Source organism: Diadema setosum, chromosome 1 (genome assembly GCF_964275005.1).
Source record: "Diadema setosum chromosome 1, eeDiaSeto1, whole genome shotgun sequence".
In the NCBI taxonomy this organism is placed as follows: Eukaryota; Metazoa; Echinodermata; class Echinoidea; order Diadematoida; family Diadematidae; genus Diadema; species Diadema setosum.
Genome location: NC_092685.1, coordinates 984,243 through 1,009,001, shown reverse-complemented (window position 1 = coordinate 1,009,001; position 24,759 = coordinate 984,243). Strand labels below are relative to the sequence as shown.

The window sequence follows — 24,759 nt, the reverse complement described above, 5'->3', positions numbered from 1 at the left end:
GGTGAGTAAATAATGATGAAAGTGTTTTAGTTAGAGCAAAGGAATTGTTATTTTTCAAATAATATTTATAATTATATGTTTTATTTTAGTATAAGAGTTTGTTTCAAAGATACATGCAGGGGCGGGTGGGTTGTGGTTGTGTGTGTGTGTGTGTGTGTGTGTGTGTACGTAAGTATGCATAGGTTAGGGTAATTAGAGGGGATGTGCAGTGTTGTTTTACATTAATCTGTTATCTACAACTTTAAGTGTTTTTTTTTGTGTGTATTAGATATCATTTCAGTAATTTTGAATTTTATCCTATTGTTTGTTATTAATTACTAATATTTCAAGATATTTATGATTTTAAGTCTTAATGGAAATGTAATTTCATTTCTTGTGAATTGACAGTTTTGCCTATGATATGTAAATTGATTTGTGTAGTTTTATGTAGTTTTTATTTGCTTTGTATCTATGACGTATCATGTTATGTATACTTATTTCTAATTGCACAGATTAACTGAAAAACAGCCGTGGCTAATGTTAGTACCGTGATTAAATGAAACGAATTAATTAATTAATGAATGAGTAAAAAAGATAGCATTTAGATCGCATATCAAAAAAGGTAACTCCACAATACTAATCTCCAATAGTATCTTTTTGTCTATAAAAATAATGAATTGTTAAGTTAGTCTCACTGAAGAATTACAGAAGCATCTTTAAATGGAAATGTAGAATAGTAGCTTGGTACAATTCTCTTTCTTTTTGTGCATGTCATCTACAAATATAAAAGAGGCAAAATAAAAAAACAACAACAACAAAACATGACATTTACTTTCACTGTATAAAAGATTTCTTGCTGCAGATCACAAGGTGTCTACTTCAGAGAGAAGAGAGTTTAATAGGTTTGTTTTGACTCAGCCATTGAGGGACAGATTATACAATAAAATTGATGTACATATAAAAAAAAAAACGGGTGGAAAAAATGTGACACAAGCAGGATATAAACAATGGAATTAAAATGTATAAATACTGTGCCATTGTTTACCAATCAGGAATAAAGCATATGTTGTCAAGTAAGATTGCTATTCCCTTTTAATCAATGCAGTCATTCTCTAGTGAGTGCATGGGTAAGTTGATTGAGTAGGAAAGGGAAAATAGTCAACATTTTTGCGATGAATCGGCTCACTGGTTGAAACTGGCAAAATGACAAGCCCAATCTCTCTACATGCAGCCTAGCAACTCAGGGAGAATTGCATCTGGCTGAACTGAAATCAATACTGTCAATGCGTATACACAATGAAGACATTATTAAATAAACAGGTCCAAACAGGCAAGCTTTCCGTTTGGCCCTGCTTACATCCATCCAACGAGAGCCAGGGCGGTCAAGCCCTGCTCTGTCTGAGCCATGTCTCTCTTTTCATCCCTTGGAACCAGGAGGAACATGTAAAAACAGATTCTGACATTTTAAATGTCAGATTATTCACAGGTGCAGCTCTCATCAAGTTTTCATAAAAATATACATCTATACAGTGACTCATAAAAATGACAAAGCAAGTAAAATGTCAAGTCATCACTCTGACATATGGCTAGAATACAAACAATGAATCTGTCATCAATCTGCAAATTCAAAGGCACTGTCTACTCAGAAAGACATTTCGGTTGAGCAAAGGACGGAATTCAGCAAGCTTATACTTTGTGTCTGTGTGTCTGTGTTGTTTAGTTTGGGTTAAGAAAAATTAGAGAAAAATGCATTACATTTTGTAATGAAAGGTTGATCAAGGAGTTTTTTCTTATACTGAAAGTGAAGTGGACTACCAAAATGAATACAAATTACAAACACATGCTAAAACCATGAGAGTTGAAACAAGAATCAGTGTAAATAGCGGTACAGTCAACCTTGTGTAAGTAGAATCTATTAGGACTGAAGAAATAGCTTTGACTTAGAGAAAATTTGACTTATGAGGGATTAAAATCAGGGTAATACATAAAGAGAAGAGGACACTTGACTTAGGCAAGGTTGACTTAAGCAAAGGTTGATTTTATATGAGAAAGTACAATTATGTTTCATGAAACCACTTCACAAAGTCTGTAATTGGGTTGCCAGAAACATTTGGGCTTGGAGAGAACCTTTTTCTGAAAATCTTGTACACAAATGTGTCACATGTCTTATTTGTAGCAAAAAAGCTCAGGCCCCTTTTGACTCCACATGTCTTATTTATAAGATTGTGAAAGAACAGAAAACTGTGTCTCTTTTTCTTTCTGTGGCTTTCCCAAATTCATTTGGGATTCAAAATTAACAACAACAACAAACAAGCAAACAAACAAGCAATGTTTTGAACAGAATCTACTCAAAGGATTTTGCAAAATACTGCATAGCTTACATATATACACCATTGTGTGTAACACATCATCATGATGTTATACACCCATCTCTTTCAACAATGTTACTACAAAAAAAAAAAAACAGAAAAGATGATACAATGAAATATGAAAAGACTGATTAGTTATGATACAAAATGCAGCAGTGGATTAAGATAACCAGTCATATAGGCAGAAAACAAAAGTTTCCCTAAATCAGACAAAAGTCTTTTACAGCTGAATTTAGGTTTATTCCGCTTTGAATTTTGAAGGGATTTATGTCTGATTTCATAGGATACAATGATCATTCTACCTGCCAATTAGAATGCATATAGTTCTCACAATGGTACTTAGGATCATCATAGGAGAGTTAAATAACTTAGCAAATGCTAGAGCGAAAAGTGCCCCAGTTTTTCTTTGGACACCTTGTAGATTTAAAGACTGTGTATGTGTGTCTGTGTGTTTTGGTTGAGAGGGGAATGGCCTGGCATTCCAAGATCAATGTCATCTGACATACTTACTCCTCCTGGATAGTGACTGAGCCGAGGTAGATTGGAGGGACTGACAGAGGAGCCGCCATTTCCTCTCCTGCAATCTGTCAATATCTACAAATTATAGGAACCACTTCAAACCATACCACACCAACTACTATCCAAATGGCATTTCCTACATGACAAGAGCTACTGCCTACAATCACAATGACACGACAAGGCATTTCATGCAGATATTGTTATCAATAACTCGAATGTTCTTGTTAAAAGAAAACTGTTAAATCATAATGTCATCTTGTAGTATGCACATTAAAATCATGAACATGTACAAAATACTTCATTACAGTTTTACAACTGTCCAATAAATATCTATATACAAATATTTACAATTGTACAACATTGATACAAATAAATACAAAGAAATACTCATAGAATCTCATAAAATATCTTTTGAAAAAGAAAGGTGCTTTCAAACTGCCCTAATTTAAGAGAGGAAAAATAACTTTGTCAAAAAGCTGAGAGACATATGTATAAGGACACTACAGTTGACATAAAATATGACATGAAATATAGATGGCATGGAAAAGATTTCTTTCTTGATATGCTGTTTATGACACCATTCAAACTGACATTATTTGAACAATCATCGATTTTGTACAATAAGCTCAGCTTTGGAAACTAGGACGAGGCTGAAAGAAGGTTCTTTCAACTCAAATGACTCCTTATACCTTGGAATTTATGGAATCCTGAAGATATCTCAAACTTGTTTTTGTTCCTCTACGGCGTGTGCCTGTAGAGGTGGACATCTTGTTTGGAGCCAGACAAACATTAATCAGACACCTGACAGAAAAAATATACTGGTCTCCAATCAGGATAATGTATATAGTGTGACTGTCAGACAGGAGGAATCGGTGCTCAGCTAGGGTAATGATCCCTGTGAGGACCAACGTCTAGTGGGGTAGGGTAGGGGTGGACAGGGGTTGGGTATCCATTGGGGTGGGGTCTACATAGGACTGAGCTCTCTCTCTGGGTGTGGGATCTTCATACACAGGGTTCAGCTCGTCACTAGCAAGGGAAATAGAAGTAAGGTAGCTATATAGAAATACCAAAGCTGATAGACGGATAGATAAATAGATATATACTGGAAGAAAAATAGATGTATTGATGGATAGACAGATATACATAGCATAGAAAGACAAACAGGTAACTATGAAGGAGAAGTACATGGCACGTAGACGAATGGAAAATTATAATATGATCCCTCCAGGTGTATTGAGAGATAAATCATTAGATGACAGAACAGTCAGACAGACAAATAGAAAGAGACTGACATCGATTCTTAGACAGACAGGTAGATATACTTTAAATATACTGCCTTTGAGGAAGACGGCATAAATGGAATGATGAATAGAAACAGGTATTGAGGTCAGACAGATGGTTGAATATGTGGCAAATGAATAGTCATTGATTATCTATCAAGGTGTAAAGAAAGATCAATCATTGAATGACAAACAGACATGGAGGGAAAAAAGACAGCTAGATGAAACGGGCATAGAAAAAGTCTTATGTATAATAAATATACAAATAATCTTATTGAACGTGAATTGAGAAACAGTTACATGCAATGACAAAGTCCTTGTCTACTGTTTCTCAATCTCTCAGAAGATAAGATTTAATTTCATAACCAAATTAAGGAAAGAGGGAAGCTTATAATACATGTATGAATTTATACATGTGAACAATGTATATGTACATAATAATATATACATAAAAAAATAAACATATTATGTATGTTTGCACATCAATGTATCTGAATATGTATACATATATATCTGTGACATGGAGGAATATGTACTCAGGTAATTATCAGTTGATCAAATCAAACCAATCAATTTGTATAATGTGAAGAATAATGCAAGAGGAAATACATGAGTAGCATTATCAAGACATATACAGGCCTTGTGTACATTGACATGGATATGTGTGGTGTACATTATCAATGTACAAACAGGATATAACATGATGTTATGTTCCAGAATGCAAGTTATCCCTTAGTGGTGGTACATATTGTAAGTGAAGTTTCCTCGGACACAGACACTAATCGTTGAGACCAGGGTAAATGTAGATAGGCTGAAAGTGACCGCTGGTCAGACAAGGGTGACCACTAATCACTGTCCCGCTCATTGACAATCTGTGTGCTAATGGTGTCCTCCTCTACACCAGGTTTAAGAGATGGAGGGCTGAGATCCCAGATCCTCACTGTTTTGTCTTCACTCACACTGACCAGCCGAGACTCAGAGGCCTGGGAATGGACACAAGATGACCACACATTATTACACCCAAAGTACCAGACATGTCATGTGTTGTAATGATTTCAGTTTGTGAACACTGCATATCAGTAATCTCGTGTAAAGTGACTTGTGTTTCAGGTAAAGCAATTAGACTGAATTTGGCACTCACCCAGTGAGTTCATTTCTTGGAGGGAAGTACCGATAGACTGTCGGTATGTTGGTAAAACATCTGGCTATATTTCAAGTTAATTTTGCTAACTTCTGCACATTAAATAACACTGCCATAGCATGAATTCTCTACCATCGTTCCTACCACACTTTAGTTTCAAATTTGATTTCTTCACTGCTTTTATAATGATTCAGAGTATGCAGAAAGTGATATAGATGAGGAAAACATGACTATATCTTAGAACTGAAAGAAATTAGTGCTGAATTAATTTATTTTGGTTAATGCATATGAAAATCACTCACGCATGTACAAATACAAAAGAAGAGGAACAGTGGCATAGGTATGGTTCTTTTCTTGCACTGACTAGCTCGCATGTAGAATTTTGCACTCTGATTCTAGACATGAAACTGAGCTTACATTGCATAGTCCTACATGAAATTTAGTTCAACAAACTAGACATCCATGGGGTAAAATTTGACTGCATCGTAATTATGGATACCTACAAGTATAACTGATATAATTGTATTCTTCCAAGCATTAAAGATGTTGAATTCTGATGAGACATGTGATACACTTGACCACAGTGATGGACTAACCTGCATGTCCCTAACTGGTCCTCGATGTCCCTGTAGCACCCTGACACACATCATGGTTTCTAACACCCACTCACTGACAGATCCATCCCTGTAGGGTAGCAATCAAACAAATCTCTTTACATCCACTCTCCTATGTGTACCTCACAATGAAAAATCAGTTGTGCAAGTGATGTCTGGAAATCAAAGTCAGAAATCAAAGTTTCCATTTTTTTTTTTATATGTCACTCTTTCAGATTTGTAATAACTGTTTGAATTGACATTGCATTATGAATACAGGCTTTACAATTCAATGCATATTTATTAGATTGTGTGTGTTGTCACTGGCAAGAAAAAGTCTATTCACTTTACTGATGAAGGCCTACCTTGCACATCTTATTCAATACTATTTAAAAAAAGACAACCTTTGAACTTGTCTTTCTCATAATGAAAGCAGGAGAATAGAGTGCTATCTGAGTCTGTATGCCATAATACATGAATAAAAAAGTTATAAAATCAAAAGTATGTAGACTTGATCCACAATGGTATTTTCTGAATCTCATAGCAGTACTTTCACTATAATGGAATGTTGAAAGTCACAAGGTATGTAGGACTTTAATCTGACATGTGGCTGGGCAAAGCGGAAGGTGAAAGCACAAAGTTGAACACCTGAGAGTAAACATTCTTTTGTGAGTCACATTGGCAATAACTGGCTGGACACTGTTAACTGTTATCTTGAGAGTTAACAGCACTTTCAGAATTATTTACAATTAAAGGATATGTGACTACCATCCAACCCCTCCCCACGAAAAATAACACCTCACAAAAACTATAAGGTTATGCACTAAAATCAATGAAAAGTACATACAGTGAATTAGCTTTCATATCAAAATTTAATTTGTTGCTCAATTTCTTTCACAATATGGCAGCAATTTGCAATCGCTAGACAAAGCTACTAATTATTTTCATCAAAAGTTCTGAATGAATTTTCTGTGCTACTTCATTCACAATAATCATTGATTTTAAATGACTGTGAATGTGAAGTTAGCCAGAAGACAGGCAGGAAGCCACAGCTAGCAAACAAAGAGGTAAGAAATAGAGGCTGAGAAATGATGGCAGTCAATGGAGCTGTTCTCTGTCACTTCTGGCACCAGCCAGCAATCCACTCCAAGCTGCTCATTGGGACCAATAGGTGTTGACAGGAAGCCAAAAACTCAATTGGTAATCATTTGTACATACAAGGAATGCTACTGATTTGCTTGTGTACTACACATCATACATATGGTCACGGTATCAGTATCTGACAGGTCTGCCTTTGTCAATCTTGATAGAACAATAGCGTAGGCACCTCGGAGGGTTGCCCAGCTACACTTGCCACTCGTTTATCTCTGACAGGTTCACGTTGACATTAATTTTTTCTTTCTCCCTTGGAGTTCATTAAAGAAAACACTGCACCAAAAACAAAATATGATTTGGTTTTTTCTTTTCTCGACAAAAGGGGGCCCCCTGAAAAGGGAGAGGGCTTAAAGGAGAATTAGCGAAATGAATGGGAACTCTGTTTTGGCTGGAAAGATGGAGGGACAACAACGTGTGCAGCACCTGCTGCGGGTTACATGGCCCTCAGACTGACAGATGTCCCAGATATTTGCCTGCTAGTTGGTACTTTGGGACCAAGCCCCTTTAGACTAATCGCACTCAACTTTCAAAGTCATTAGCCCCTTCTATTTCCTGTGTCTTTCCCTCTGATTTCAGAGTTTGGCTCATCGGTTTGGCACTGGGGAACTTTGCTCATGATCACACAACAACCCATGAATGCTTTTACCACCAGCTTTGCAACCATTTATCACATCAAATTGCTTCTATTAAGCAATAATACTGCAGTTTGAGCCCAACTGCCACATTTTGCAAATTTTCATAGTGCAGCATTCATTATTTCTTCCTGTCGCTCTTTCAATCTAAAAATCTATCACATCAAAAAGGAATGAGTAATGGCCTCTCTGGAAGTCTGACAAAGCAAAATGCAAAACGGATGGAGTAAAAAAAATGAGAAGAGAAATGATTAAAAAGACAGATGCAGATGTCACAATAGGTTTCAGGCTGACAAATGACAGGAGTGTGGCGTGTTCCATCTTTTCTCTTGATTTCGGAAATGGCTCTGATGATCACATAAGGACTGGGGTCTCTCCCAAGGAATGCTATCCAAGATTAGTCTTCTGTGTAAGAGGAAGAAAAGGCCAGGATTTTTTCCTCTTTGCGATCACCTGTTCCTTCTCTTGAGAAGTCACCACCAGCTTTTGAGTTTCAATATCTGGCATGACACATGGCAAGATGTGTACATGGTATGGCTGAAGATACAAACATCACCTGAGCTCTAGTTTGCCATAGCTCATGTACTATACTGTCAAGGACATAACTCTACACTACCGTAATGTCACGGCAGGGTGAGAAAGCCAAAGAGAGGGAGAGAGAGAGGGAGAGTGAAAGAAAGAAAGAGTAGAGAGGAGAAAGTGAGAGAGAATTGGCAAAGAATGGATGACTTTGGCAATTTCTTGAAATGTCAGTTGTTTGACAGAGGGGAAGACGGGTTGAGGAAGCTGTCATTTCACATTTTATAGCATTCCAGGATGTTTACTGGTTTAATGTGTGCACCATAAAGGCTTTCCTTATCCAACTTTCTCCGTCTTGAGATGCAATGCTTCCGTTTGCTTGGCTAGCCTCAGCATGTCTGGTAGCAACGCACTCATCTGATGCCATTACAATAAGCACTGATTTGGACACTGAGAGCAGACAAGATGGCAGAGGGGAGGAGGAGGGGAGAAATGGAGGCATGAGAAGAGAGAGGGGAGAGGGCAGAGATGGGGGAGTGTGAGCTAAAAGATGCCTGAGAAATAAATTGAGAACGGAGGTAATTATGAGCAATTACGCTTGAGTTCTGAGGGTTGACTTCCTGCCTTGTGGGATACTTGGTGGGGTCTGGAGGGGCAAAGAAGGAGGCTAGACCACGCTCAGCTGTGGATCCAATTTTGGGAGAAAGAAGAAAAAAATAAGATGGCTACTTGGTAAGCCAACCACGGGTTTGTTCACATCCGCTTTCAGTCTCTCCAATAACACGGATGTTTCCTTGGGACCCATTCTCCGTATCTAGGCCCATGTTTATGAGGGTTTCATCATGTCAAACTTCATCATTTTATGCTTTTAAAGCTTATGTAATATCAGCTATGCATTTTATTTTCCGTTTTTGTTTTTGTGAGAGCATAATGTACCATCCTGTACTAGATATCTGTAATTGTTACAGAATATGAAATACATGTGTGAGTGGGTCACACACAAGTCTCTTGTCATAGTGACATTAACCCTAAAAGGGCCGGGGGGGGGGCGGAATCCGCCCCCCCTCGACGTTTCGCGCTATAATTCTGTTACGCGAGAAGGCCTCGTCGCGAGGCTTCTTGACTTTGTTTGTTCAAGTCTCGCGCAACTTTTGAGACCAAATTTGCGACGTCCGCGCGTACTTTTGCGAAGCCACGCCCATTTTTGTAACGGAATGTCGCCCCAAAACGGGCACAATTTTGTGATTTTGTGTACATTTCCTATGGAAAACAGTGCTCTGTCGTGAAAGTCATAAAAACCTGATTATTTTTACAATTAATCACTTTCATTGATTAGTTTTGTGCTAATTATGGTAGAAAAGTGGTCAGTGACAATTTCCAATGAAAAAACAAAGAAAAAACAAAAGTTGAAAAACAAAGAAATACATAAGAAATTCTGAAAACAATAAAATACATAAGAATTGAAATGAATTTTGGAAGTTTTTGTGATGTACAATCGTTGAATATGCTGCAACAGATTTACAGACCAAAAATTAGACTCTCAATGCTTTTAATTAGGCTAAAATATGATCTTGAGCTTAATTTGCATAATTAATTAATTAAAATTAGAAATTGATTGTTTCAAAAAATCTTATGACACAATCTTGTAGATTATGACGCAGGTCTCACGCATGCAAAATTTCATCGCGATCGCGCCACCGATGGCCGAGATCTCAGGGGGGGGCGGAATCCATCCCCCCCCCGGCCTGAGCATAGCCAAAAAAGCCCGGCCCCTTTAGGGTTAAGGGATACAAGTCACAGAAAAAGCTTCAAATAATACATATCCCTACTTGTGGGAAGAGGAGTTCCACAGAGCTTGTTCCTTAATCACGGCAGCACCAAATTTCAAAACTTATGGGTTAAAACTCCTCACCCAGCAAGTAGCAGGTAAAGGAGTCGAGTCTCAAGAGGTTAACTTTACATGCTTGTAGAGTCTAGATATTGAGCGACTTTGCTTAAAATGAAATCTTTTAACTATAATAGAGTGGCTAGCTACTAGGAATGCATGTAGACATCAAGCATCATACAGTTATCATGATGAGTTTACTGTGGGATGGCTCATAAACTAGAGGTCTTAATCATCAATTCTCTTGGAAAGATTCATAGTCCCAACTTATTCCCTTCAACCCAGTATGAGGGGACTGAAATTTTGGCTGATATATATCACTTCTGAGTGACGAGAGCAATTTTAGCAATACAAAAGTCAAAGTAGCATGCAGGACAGTTTGAGTGTGAATGCACACAGTTTGGGAGGCTGATAGTTTAACATCTTCTCCATACTCCTTAATCATGTCAGCAATTTCCCCTCAAAGATGACTGACACATCTACTGGATAGAATCTCAGAAACACTTCCCAATGTATCAGTCTCGTGCCACAACAATCATGTTGTCTACTAGCCAGCATAAAGCTTTGTCCTGATCTCCAGATTACTAGTCACACTTTGGAAAAACTGCCATTAAATTCCTCAATGTGAAAAAAAACGAAACACATTAACTACAGTGCTTGCCTACAATTAATTTGGGACATGTGCATAATACACATCTTTGACCAACACTGCTTTATTAGGTAAATATATTTGTAACCATTCATGCAAAATGAACTTACAAATAAACATGGTAACACAGCAGTCTATTTTTAATAACTAATTAATTGATCATAATCTATTCATTTATTTTTCTTTCTTTCTTTCTTTCTTTCTTTATAATTATTATTATTATTGTTATTATTATTATCATTATTATTATTATTATTATTATCTTATTATTATTATCATTATTATTATTACTATTATTATAATTATTATATTTCTTTTTTTTTTGTGGGGGTGGGTGTGGGAAGAGGGTTCCTACAGAGTTATAATGCTGGATGTCTGATCATGAATCCAAGCAGAAATCTGTGTCACCTTGTGTTAGTTCATTATAGAACTAGGGGGAGTCGCCTATAGGAAAATTTTAGGAAAATAAATGCACAGGTGATAGGTATCCGTTCAGTGTGACCAGGTATAGCTTCCCAGCTTGACTATAGATCATCCCCACGCATGATATAGATTATCTCCTCCCCAATATCAATGTTTAGCTACAAAGAGGGTGATTATACCATCTGGTGTACTCACTGATTAGAAGTGCACATGATTCCTGGAGGATTGGAAGTCTCAGAAGACCAAACATTTGACCCTTATATCAGGTTTTTGCTTCATTTTCAGGAAATGAACATGAGTCATATATTAAAATCCTCTTTAACAGGTAATCTGTTTTGTTCTTGCTCTCTCTCTCTCTCTCTCTCTCTCTCACTCTCTTGTGAACTGTCCTATTTTTGACGATGACTAGAATTGGCAGCCTTGAGTTTTTCGGTGGTATCTCATGTATCATTAACATTACAGATCGCAGACTACTATTGATTCAGTGAGTCCTTCAAATCTATGTCAAATCCCCCACATTGGTCAGGAATCATCAAAGATATGGAACTGTATTGGTGAAAATGCAGAGCTACAATCATACTAACAATGGCAAATTGTACAAGATAAAATCATAACAACAGACAATGACACTTGCAATAGACTGAAAAAACAAAAGACAAAACCAAAACACTGCCATGTAAGGTAAGGGTATTCTATGCACCTAAGAGAATGTAGACACACATAGTAGGCCTATAAGAGTAGATGTATAAGAAAAGGAGACTCTATCCGATGAATATTGTAACATGATGCCTTGTCAATGTATTAAATCTCTCTTTTTTTTCATGGTGCTTGATTACACAATTACTGCTGCCACTACATTTAGCAATCACCAAAACGTAAAGGTGGTTTCATATCATTGTTTCTTAGACACTGAAAAAACAAACAAACAAACAAACATGCTACTACAGTTTCAGTTTCAAACATGTTATTCTTTGACCCTTCAAGGATACATCATGGATTATGCACGTACACCCATAATAACTACCAAATATAGCGGCAGTAAACAAGCATGGCGTGCACTGCTCTCTGATCAGAGAAACATGTGTAAGGAAAACACATGTCATGATATGATTGTCCCATCACAGCTGCACTCTCCGTCGTCGTAGTGACACCTATTTTTCGCTCAACTCCTCATGCTCTCAATAAATTCTCCAAACTGCTCAAAAAGGTGTGTAATCTCCCCTATTCTATTAGGAGATACAGAACAAGGTTAACAGGAAAGCCCTATAGACAAAACAAATGGTCTGAATATCACATAAGCACTCCCTTCCTCATTGACTTTAATAAAAATCTATCATAATTAATGATTGGCATTATGTGTTCACACCTTAATATCTTTGATCTCTTGCCAAGCTAGAGAGTGGGTGTATGGAGGAGGAGGAGCTGAGTGGATAGGACATTGAAGGAGAGATAGGGTGAGAGACCAAAGGAGGCTAATACATAGTATAAAGAAATAAAACTGACAGTGAGTCAGTATGAGTTACAAGAGACAGATGATTGGTCACATGTTGACAAACATCAATATACATCCTTCATCTACACAATAGCATCACTTTAATCCCTTGTTACCATTTATATCAACACATCACTCACAGTTTCACTTACATTTCACAGATGGTCATTGCTAAAACATATGAACATCTAACTATAACCAGTGAATACTTTGTAATATGTTGCTGACTATCATATGGCACATTTTAGGATTCCAGCATCTAACTTTTTATGACATATATCATTACTCTGCTACAATTTTCTTGAGTAATCTTTTAAAGGACTATTGGTTCAGCCAGAGGAATACTTTGGCAGTGCTACAGATCAGCATGGAGGCAAAGTCTAGTTAAAATTCTTTATGCATACTCTTTTGAACATTGACATTTGAAATCTCTTTCAGTCAAGTACACCATTACCCCTTTCATAAACTCATCCTCCTATTATCCGCATAAGAATAATGCGGACAATTCAATAAAAAATGCGTTTACAAACTGAAAATAATCCGCATTATTTTTACGAGCGCCCGTCCTGAAAAAAGGCGGATAATCGTCATGGTGACTGCACACGTCCCTCCTGCGGGAAAGACATGTGACGTTTGACCGCACCCCGGCAATTATCCGCATTATTTGGGTTTGCGTTCATAAACTCCAAATCTGGTCCCGATGCTGCTATTATGCGGATAATAGAAGGGTCGAAATAAAGGGCATTATTCTTTCCCCGCTCCGATTTTACGACCAAATGTTGCGGATATTATCCGCATTATTGAGTTTATGAAAGGGGTATAAGATAAAATAACTGGTTATTCTTCACCGTCAATTTATATCAATCTACAAACTAGGAGAAGTAATATGTGTATTGATTTATAATTTCTCATCTGAGCCTTTGATCTATTAAATGTCAGCCATAAACATGTTGGCAAAATCTGATACTGTAAAACTAGACATCTTTGCAAATTTCGCGAGGAGCCAACATTTGTAAAATTAAAATACACACAAAAATTTTTGTCTACATTATGCATTGAATGCCAATGGCAATTCCTGAAAATTTCATGCTGTGAAAAAGACTTTTGGCTTCAATTCGCAAAAATTTCATGCTGCAAATATTTCTGGTTTCACAGTAATCAGAATTACAAAGTGTAAATACCTGAAGCTAATGATGATATTAGAATAGACTTACCCAGAGGCCACCATCATCTTTGTGTCTCTGTCATCTGATGGTGCCACAAGTAGTCTGTATATGGGTGAATCCAACACCTGGTAGGCAGACAGGATTGTTCCTGTCTCTTGGTCCCACATCATTATGTTACCTGTCAGGGTCCCAGCCAGGATCTGACCTTTATAACACTGTAAAATAACCACAATATGTGATATTATCACTCTGGATCTATCAATATACAAATGCAGCCTTCTTAACACATGAACAGGAAAATAAAAGGCATTCTGAATCTCTCTCTTTTCAGTTACTATAAAAAGAATAGATTTACTATTGTCAGAGTGGAAATTTTTGTAGTATGGAAATGTTCACACATTTCGCACGACCAGAAACTAGGGTGAAATAAGAGCAAGCAAAAATTTTTTGCTTGCTAATATGTTACACTGTGTAATGTCTTCATTATGTGCAATGAAAAGCATGCCAAATTCATTTTCATGGCACAACATGAAAAATTACTTGTGCAAAAATATCCACTTTTACATTATATTGATTCATTTCTAGCTTTCACATTTCGTGAATAAATCAGATAGATAATGATAACAAATAAAGAGAAAGACCAAAATTTGGTATGGCGGCTATAAAAGAAGGTAAGAATCTAAGCATGATCAGATAATCACATACAAGACATTAATGGCACAAATGATGCAAAAAGACTAATAGACACAAAGGGAGAGAGGGAGAGAGAGTGGGAGATTGAGCAGGAATTGAATTTTCAGGCATCCAGCTGTACCAGAACACCAAACCCAAGTCAATCAGATGTCTGCAATTATTGTGACTCATTTTCTCATTCTTTCATTTTCATTTCGAAGCTATACAAATCATAAGTTTTTGAAATAATGTTTCTTTTGATATCACAACAGAAGATAAGCTGGTTAACAAGAGTTAGATCACCACACTGTATTATAGGATCCCCTTTAAAAAAATACAACCACTTTCTAGATTTTCTATTTTGACTCCTTTATTTGTCAAGCTTTTCCAATACCTCATAACAACAGTATTTGATTCACTGCCATAGGGCAAGCATCTGATTTTGTCATTGACAACCTAGGTATAAAAACCACTCCCACATGCATGCACACACACACACACACACACCAAACAAAGAGTGTTTTAACACTTGACTCAGATTCACCATAATTTGTAAACCTGATATGAGCACACAAAGTGGTCGTGTGTACAATCTTTTCACATCTGAATATCTCATTTGATGAAGTTCATGTCTTTATGTGTCATTTTTTTCAGTTTCTTTATAATTGTATAGGGAAAAACCCTTCATGTTACAAGAAGGAAAATTGTTGATAAATCATTACATTGCATCACCTTTCAACAAATACCATAACTTCTACTGCATTGTCATAGAAATCATAGCAGGTATGCACTAGTGAAATAGTTACGCCATATACTTGTATACTGTAAACATCAAAATTTTTGCGCATTTCGTGCAACCACAAGCCCGCGCGAAAATAAAAGCACACAAATATTTGTGCTTGTCATATGTTCCCGTAGTTGATGTCATGATTCCACAGAATTAGAAATCTGTGAAACTTATCACACCCGGCCGAGTGCGAAAAATTAGTCACGGGAAAATATCCACTTTTACAGTACTATGACTGAATAAACTTTCTTTACTCCTATATCATACTTTATTAGTCACAAGAATTGACAAGTACTCATACCAGTCTATTATCCTTGATGGATGATAGTCACTATATTCCATACTATTTCATCAAAATTATGAATTTATGTGGGGGCACGTTGGCATAGTGGACAAGACTCCCAATTCCCAAATGGAGGACCAAGAGTTCCAATCCAGCCCAGTGCTTACGTCCTTGGACAAGATATTTTTACCCAGAATGCCCCTCTCGACCCAGGTGTATAAATGGGTACCTGGCAACGCTAGGGTAATGATAATGGCAGGGCCCTCTGGTAGAACAGCATCAACATTGAAAAGGCTAACCCGGGTAAAGAAGACCATACAATTATCATTATGAATATCATTATGAATACTAGCTTGCTAGATTTCAACCCTCAAAATATCTGAATTGAAACAAAGCTAGAAATGTCACTATGGCGACTGGTATGCTTCCATCTTATTACAGTACTCCCAAAATAGTTCAACAGGACATCTGTCAATGTGAGACGACAACTTCACATGATTGGCAAACAATCATTACTGTAAAAGTGGTTTCTTTCGCGGTGGTTTTATTTTCGCGCTTTTCGCGCTTTGAGGTTGAACCGCGAATTTAACATCACGCGAAAATGTTTTGAACTCGTCGCTTGTTACAACGCTATCATTACCAACCGCGAATTTAAACACACGCGAAAAAGTCGGCACCGATGGAAACCAAGAAAGTTTCTGTACGCGAAAGAAACCACTTTTACAGTATCTGATAATTATACACAAATTTTCATGAAAATACTTTCTACCACTTTCAAAATATAGAAAACAGGTGAAACGTTAACATTTTCACATGACCTTTGACCTCATGGAGCAAAACTTTTCCCACATAATCACCTTATTACAATGTATACACATACCAAGTGCAATTTTACCATAGGTGTATACATTCACTCATTTCCAAATGAGGAAAATAGTATAATTTCAGCATAAAGAAAGTGTAATTGTATCATTTTAACTTGACCTTGATACTTGACCTTTGACCTAATCACTCAAATCTTCCAAAGAGAATCAGGCAATACATGTATATGCACTAGGTTTCATGATGATACACTGTACCTTGCTCCATTTCTAAGACATGGAGGAAAAAAGTAACATTTTATAATCTTCACTGGACCTTTGACCTTTGACCTTATGGCCCAAAACTATCCCTGGAGAATCCTAATCTGGCAATACATGTAGGGGCTATACACTCATTTTCATGAAAATAGACATTGCAGAGATACAGGGGGAAATGGTGAAATTTTAGCATTTGACCTTGAGCATGTGCGCCAATAAGTTGAAAAGCACAGCTTTGTCCACTCATACATTTATGCTAAGTTTTATTTGGATACCTCAAACTGTACTTAAGTTATATTGTACAGCTGGACAGACAACCCGAAAACATGCCTCTGTTGGCACTTTGTGGCAGAGGGATAAAAAAGGAGCAATGGCTCTAGAGCTAGGTAGAGACCACCAGTCATCACTATTACAGAGAATCATGGGTATAATATAAATTCCTGCAGAAAGTGCACTGCAGTTCCCTGTGGTGTGATTTCATTTCTTCTGTTGACCCTACCTCTGATGCTGTGTAATAAAACTAATGCCTTATTAACACTGGGAGTATTATGGGAGTATTATGGGACTAACCAAAAGGCCAAGGCTCAGAATTTGACTTCAACAATGCAGCCTACAGCCCATTAATATGTCTGCAAATTGCCTTTAAAAGTAACTTTAAGCCATGGCATGCAAAAATAATTTACAGTTGGCTAAAACAATTTAACTGACACTACTGAAGAAACCATGTTAAACACATATTCTACCCATATCTTACACAGCTTTGAGTGAACTACATTGGGTGAAAATTAACTGAAAATTCTGGGAATGTGAATCAAGTCTTTGAAGACTTTGGTACTCAACACAGGGTGTTCATTCCAAGTAAAATGGATCATACTCTTAAGGCATCTTTAAGAGTGAAAATCACATCTGCACTATGAAAAATGTTTTTTTCTTTTTTGAGTCATATTCCAAAGTATCTTAGCTGAAAATAAATTATACAAAAATTATACTGTCTTTAAATAAAAATTCATTGTGTTGACAAAATTTATTTTTGGCTAGGTACGAATACAGATAGGAGCTCATTCATAATATGTGTGTTGTAGATAAACTTACATGAATGGCAGTGATGCGATCTTGTTTCTCATGTCTCAAGGAGTGAAGGCATGCTCCTGTCTTCACGTCTGTAAGCTTTATTGTCCTGTAGGTAAAGAGAAAAAAAAAGAGTGAAAATGAAAAAGGGATTTGCAACATGCAACACAGTTATAAATCTAGTATCATTTTCTTTTGCCCTTGTCCTTATGAGACCTCAATTGGTTAAGTAACGACACTGCCATATGACCTTTGACCTAGACCATGGATGCACCTGTTGCTACTTCCTCTAGGGTAGGAGCCCACAAAAGACAAAATGAGAACAAGAAACTTGGATGGATGCTATTGCCATAAATTCAAGAATGACTTCAAGTACCAGAGGAAGGAAGGAAAGGTAATCTTTGAGAGTGAAAGCCACTCTGATATTTTCAAACCATGTCTGGGAAATAAGATGTCTGGTGACACAATAGAGAGTCTATCACGATACAAGCTGTTACCAAGGAGACAAGATTGTTACTGCATCAATTCAGAATGATCTCAAGACCTGGTACTGAAAGAAGATATTGAACAGTCAGAAAATATCTACCAGCAGTGACTGATACTATATTTCCTTGCTTTGATATGATGCTACATTATAATTTAATCATTTTTACAGAATCACAATCCACAATTTCACTCTATATATGTATTGAGATTCCACTCTCTGTAAACATCTAGCCAAAAGTGTTTGCCAATGATTAAAAAGATAAGACTAGATAAGACTAAAAGATCTGAAACCATCAACCTGACAGACCACCTTCAGTCTTTTATAATCATGATGTCTAGAATATAATTTTCTTCTTCCAAATCTAATTTTCATTAAATTGCACATTTGTGACAAAAGCAGAGATGTACAGGCATAGAAAGTCCATTTCAATCGGTTGACATTCTACAAATGATGGAAAAGGACCAAGTAAAGCAGCTCTGTTTGATTATGTCAACAGTTTTGCCATTTATTAGGTCTGAATCACAATCAAAATTTTGATTTTGACAAACGAAATAACCTGCTCAATGCTTAAGGCCTGTTTGGCAAATCTCATTGTGTGAAGTAGCATTTTCTTCAGAGATGAGGGGAATAGTACAGCAAGGCACATTTAAACATATACCATTAATTAGGTAGGCAACATGAGTGGGGTTGGACTGCCTGCATAACCACAAAGAGAAAAATGTGCTTCTTTCTAACAAAAGAAAGGACCATCCTTAATTCTCTTACAGCCTCTGTTTTAAAGTGTGTTAAAAATTCAAACTGAGCTACCAGTGGGGCAGCTAGGGACTGAAAGATCCTAAAGCTGGTGACTAATGAAAGAGGATCACATGGCTTCCTATAATCTAGCAGTCTCTCTGTTATTCCAGTTATCACCAGTTCTCAACCCATTAGTCAGTGCAAGGGGCTTTCACCAAATCTTTAACAAATCTCCATAACTTGAGTCATTTGTAGATAGTGGAGGAGGCATAGCTGCAGGTTAAACCATTATGCAAATTCATGACCTCAATCAATACAGAGATATGTATACCTTCAACAACTGGAATCCTCAGCCCTATTCTTAAACAAACAAACAAACAAACAAACAAAAAACTATACCAAATCAATGATAGCACATGTGCTAGGATAGAGATGAAACAATTTCTGTTTGATAGTGATCCAGAAGGTGGTAGATTTAGAGAAAAAGAAAATATATTCTGTCCTACTGATTCCCGTCATTCTTCAGCGAACATACATACTTTTCTTATTTACCAGCAAGTACTTCAAATCAAGAAGAAAAAAAAAAGGTGAAAATGTAAATTGTGAATCCTCATACAAAGGACAGGACTAAACAGAGTGCACTGCAACATTTTGGTTGTATGGCATTCCTGAGACATAGGTCAAGAGAACAGATTTCAAACTTAGCCAGGAAAAAAATTGATATGACTTGATGTGTTTTGACATGTTTGCAACCTGCAAGGGGAGGGTGTGTACTTGTGCTTTCAAAACAAATGAAATGTAGAGAGAGAATCACAAGTTATAATCCCTGTCATAATCCCAAACTTACTAAATGCAGGGAAAAGTCTGTGATATTGCAATGAGTTTTCATGAAAGGTTATCACCAAGTCTGTCAACTTTTTCGACAAGCTGGAAAAATCTGAACTGACACCCCAAAATAAATGTGAGAATGTATTTCCACCAGTGATTTAACTCATCCAACAAGTATCTTGGTATATTCACTGCATGCTTTCTGTACAGAGTTTGCATCAAGCCAGTACAGCTGTCACATGGAGGGATGATAAATGCTTCCCATGGGATAGGGCAGGGCTCTCACCAAGCTCAAATGGGACAACTATAATTATGATATTTATCATGGCTCCCCAAAATTGACACAACTGTTATTCCCAGTTCCTGACCAATCAGCAGTAGAAAATTAGCCAGTCAAGCAGCATTGCCAAACATGTCACTGCCATCTCCCAGGCACAAAACTCATTCCCACAGGACCAGTAAATCTCTCCAAGACACATTCAGTTATTCTTTTGACAATCGCAGAAACATGAACACAAATGAAAGTTAACATGAATCTTTTTACGTACGCACTCCATGCATTAGATTGTGATTTTAGTGATTTAACCATCTATGATGAAAAAACAACAAATCAAAGGACAGAGAGAAATGATGAAGAAGCTAAGATGAGACAGAGTTTGACTGTGCACAGGGCTAGCAGAAGACAAAATTATAGGGAATGTGCATGTTACAGAAGACAAGTTTAGCAAACAAACCAAGAGAAGATTTGTTTGCGTAGGATACCAGTTTAATAAATCTGTACATTCAGCAGTGCAATGAATGAATGGAATGTTTGGGCTATATGTTTTGAGGGATTACTCCACCCATACTTCAAACATACCTACGCAACTCTTTGGCACTAAACTACATGGAAAACCAAGATGTACATAATGTTTCTGTGCATTTTAATTTCCATAATTTCGCGAGAGCCAAGATTTGCAAAAATAAAATGCACACAAAACTTTGTCTACACTTGTATATATGCATTAAATACCAATAGCAATTTGCGAAAATTTTGTGCCGCATATCAATACCATTGGCTCCAATTCGCTAAAATTTCGTGCTGCAAATATATTTTGCTTGACAGTATTAAGGTGTGTATGTTATAGCCCGAGGGAGGGAGTAATCATCAGACATGATAAGAGTAAGACTTGATCATCAGACATGTGATATCATCCTACACTGCCCCTTGTCTCCTGGGGACCTGGAGACAGTTCTCACATCCTCTTATTAATACAGGAAGTCATAATTTGAGGTTCAGCAAATTTGAAGCTAGTTGTTGTGATGAATTTTAATGTGGGTGTGATAAATTGGTGGTTTCCAAGTGAGATGCTGTTAGATCTACAGCCACTTTCATACAGTGCTTAGAGTGCAGTGCTGGAATTTTGGTCAACTCTCATGAGTTAAGTGCACAAGGCAGTACTGAAATTCTATACTAATTATCATACACTTGTTTTGCCTTACAGAATTAAGCAGTGTTGATGCAAACATACTGTATCGATTTCTACAGTAATCCAATTTTAACTTTGGTGGTCAAGGATTTCCAAAGATTGGGGAGAGGGGGTGGGGGGGGGGGGAGGAAGCAAACATACTGGGTCATTTTGTTGTTGTTGTTGTTGTTGTTGTTGTTGTTGTTGTTGTTGTTGCTGTTGTTGTTGTTGTTGTTGTTGTTGATGATGATGATGTTTCTGTATAAAAAAGGTAAAACTTTGGACACTTTTTCTAAAGCCATTCCATCAGACTGTATTCGTTGCATAGTATGTTGTGAAGCAAACTATTCACTAACTTACAGACAACATCATCTGCAGCAAAAGGGAGTGCTATGACTTGGAACATGACAGTAACTGAATGTTCACTGCATTACAGGTGCCTCATTATTTTCAGGCTCAAAACATAAAGTTCAGTATTGACTGACATCGTTAGTTATCAATTTTGAATTACTCATATCTTAGTCTGAATAGCAGTTGATTTGCTTTGGTTCCAGACTGATTGTTTATTAATTGATTACAGAGAACTCTTCTCCAATATATGGACACAGTTGTCACGACAATGATATGAATGCAAAATGATATGACATCCCCATCCCAGTAATTATCTTTTGTGTCTTCTTCAACCATACTAAGAATGAACTCAAGGTCATTGATCGATAGACCTCTTCTTTAAACTGCTGAATTGGAAGGGTCAGGAGACAAGTTTGTTTGTACCCCCATTTGGACATGGCCATGCGGGCATCACACTAAAGTAAGTACAGCTGTTAAACTCAGAGATATCGACGGTAGCAATTACACACACGCAAGGACACTCAGAAACAAAAAGTTGATAAGAAATGATGACATTCTACACTCATAGTTTGGGCAAATGCATCATGGAAACAAGCTTCATTCATTTGATCTGCAAAACAGCCTTTATCAGAATTCACATTACTATCAAGTAGCAATACATCTGACCCTCAAATTAATGCCAAGAGATAAGCAGCACATCTAACTTAAATGCATTTTCGTTACAATCATTTGAGTGAACAATACATACACTATGACAAGTAGTGGAAAACACATTTTCTTCATATTCATTTTCATTATTTTTAATATAGCTTTAATTTTTCAGACATGAATGATGGACAATGGACTTGTTACAGCCAAGATATGTCCTGATAAAGTTGTCTGTAATCCTGATTAAGCAGTAAAAAACAGTTTATGTTAAATTTTGTTGAACTTAAGTGGTGTTCTTGTTAAAGTGTTTCCTAATCATAGGGTGAGCACTATATAGTTACAACCTGAAATCTGCATGACTTGCATACAGCTTCACTTTGTACACACCTGGATCAGCATTTAAAAAAAAAAAAAAAAAAAAATGTATAGAACCAAATGCAATGTCAGAGCCTCATACAGAGAAGTAGTCAGAAAAAAAAAGAATGACATGAGAGTTACTCCCAGAAGGTCACTTCTCTTTGCAGACATCTAAAAAGCAGAATAAACTATTTACAGGAAAGGAGGTTAAATTGAGTTTTTGTCACTAACTGACCACTACACTTCCCAAGGCACAAATGATGCCCCTGGCCAACATCAAGAGGTTGATATTTTAATCTAGTCCAGCTTCCTTCTATAACCTTAATTCTAGTCATCCTCTTTTCCAGTGGGCCAACAAAACAGAGTGTTATGCTTCCCTTCAGTACCTGGGTTTTAAGCACTCTCTTCCTGCCTTGAACTTCAATGGCTGGGACTACACAACCACAGGAGACACCCAGGGGAGCCATTTTGGCCAACAGCCCTGGAGACAAACTATCATTACAATTTACCCCTTTTGTTCCTTGAATTGGAGTGAGATTTTTCCCCCCACTATTCTCAGCTGTCAGGAGCCTTACTAATCATAACTAGGGCTGAACTCGGGTGTGAAATTCCTCCTTGTTTTCATGAATTTGTTTCATTTTTGTGGCAGTAATAATTTTGATTGGTGGAAATGAGCAATATTTGAGTGCACTTTTGACAGGACACCCAGAGGGGTGATAAAAAGAGAGGCAGACTCATGTTTCAGAGTTAACCGGACCTTAGCAACGTGCTTGCTTCTAATTACATGAAGGCTACGTGTGAAAACATGTGAACATTTACTGGCCTTTGTCTTCAACACAGGAACAATGTCTGAAGGCAAGAACTGTATAGCTGAAATATGTCTACTCTCTAGGGGGCAGCTGGCATTGCGTAAAGCTAAGGGCCTATGTTCTTCAACTTGGAGGCACGTCAAACTGAGAGGACGTTAAGAATAAACGCTGAAACAAAAAGTGCTTCTGACACATAATGGAATATCATGAAAGGCTCCAGCATATTTCAAACATCAGAATGTATTTGCTGGATTAGTCTGTATCTGAATGGCTCATCGTGTTGGTAAAGGAATATCATCCTCCTGCAGACAGACTTTTTTGACAATTTCCTTCACTTTGCCTGTGAATATGTAAACTAGTAGGAAGTAGTCTACAGTATCTGATCTACAGTAGATATGATGTAATTGACTCAAGGATGCTAAACCGTACAGATAAGAAAACTTCAACCACATTGTATCATCAATACTAGGGTAAAATCCAATATGTTTAACTATTTCAACACCAATTGGTATTTTCTAAACATGGATATACAATCACATGACAAATTTTCTATTAAATGTATTGAATCATATGATAAATAAGAAAAATTAATGAAGAAATAGAAACTTTCTTTTGCTATCTTTATACTGCATTTTGTCTCTCTGTATCAGATCCATTATACTTGGAAATGAAGTCTATGCCTTCTTTTGTTGTTATACTTTGGGATGGATATAAGAGAAGGACTAGAACAACAGTAATGTTGCAAAATCATTCTTTTTTCTGTCAAGCATACATAAAATAAAGGCCACTTCACACACCATACTTCTTGATGTTATGCTAAATAATACAAAGATAATATCTAATGATTAAGAATTATATAAATTTGATTAAAAAATAATTTGACTACAGATGTATTGTACCATGACTGGTTAAAACAGTGTATCTTGAGTTATTTATTTACATCCTTTGACTCAACATTATGTGATGAATAGTGAAGCCAACATACCATCTATGATGAGAGGTAAGTTTAATTCAAGTTGCCAACCTCCCTTTATGCCTGGTTTTACAGGGATTTATAGATGGTTAATCTAATTTGGCTGCTTCTCTTATATTCTTGGACTACATGAATGAATGAGACACGCAGCCAAGACAGAATGAGAGAACTCTTCACAGATTACTGGCTCATACAAAATGGCAAAAAAAAAAAAAAAAAAAAAAAAATTATAATAAAAATAACAACTTCCTGAGAGGATCCTGTTGTTTGCCATCCACCATATTATACACTATATATAGCCACATTTGGTTAAATTTCCATCCTTTTAGGCTGTCTTCCTCATGTGATGAGTCTTATCAACCTATCCTTCCCTTGGTTGCTGCCTTATCACGGCTTGGATTGGTGTACACAGATAGTACCTCACACTTTGTG

General features: G+C 36.9%; 1 protein-coding gene across 3 annotated transcripts in view; it reads right to left on the bottom strand.

Annotated features, from left to right (window-relative positions):
- Positions 1-3,324: 3,324 nt before the first annotated feature.
- LOC140246083 (uncharacterized) overlaps positions 3,325-24,759 on the bottom strand; it is a 90,667-nt gene continuing 69,232 nt past the window's right edge. For all 3 annotated transcript variants that reach the window (XM_072325532.1, XM_072325540.1, XM_072325548.1), the window contains 4 exons: positions 17,716-17,800; positions 13,851-14,017; positions 5,885-5,972; positions 3,325-5,130 (listed from right to left, as the gene is read on the bottom strand). In XM_072325532.1, the coding sequence (XP_072181633.1) occupies positions 4,993-5,130; positions 5,885-5,972; positions 13,851-14,017; positions 17,716-17,800 (478 nt within the window). In that variant the 3' untranslated portion in view covers positions 3,325-4,992. The remainder of the gene's footprint in view (positions 5,131-5,884; positions 5,973-13,850; positions 14,018-17,715; positions 17,801-24,759) is intronic.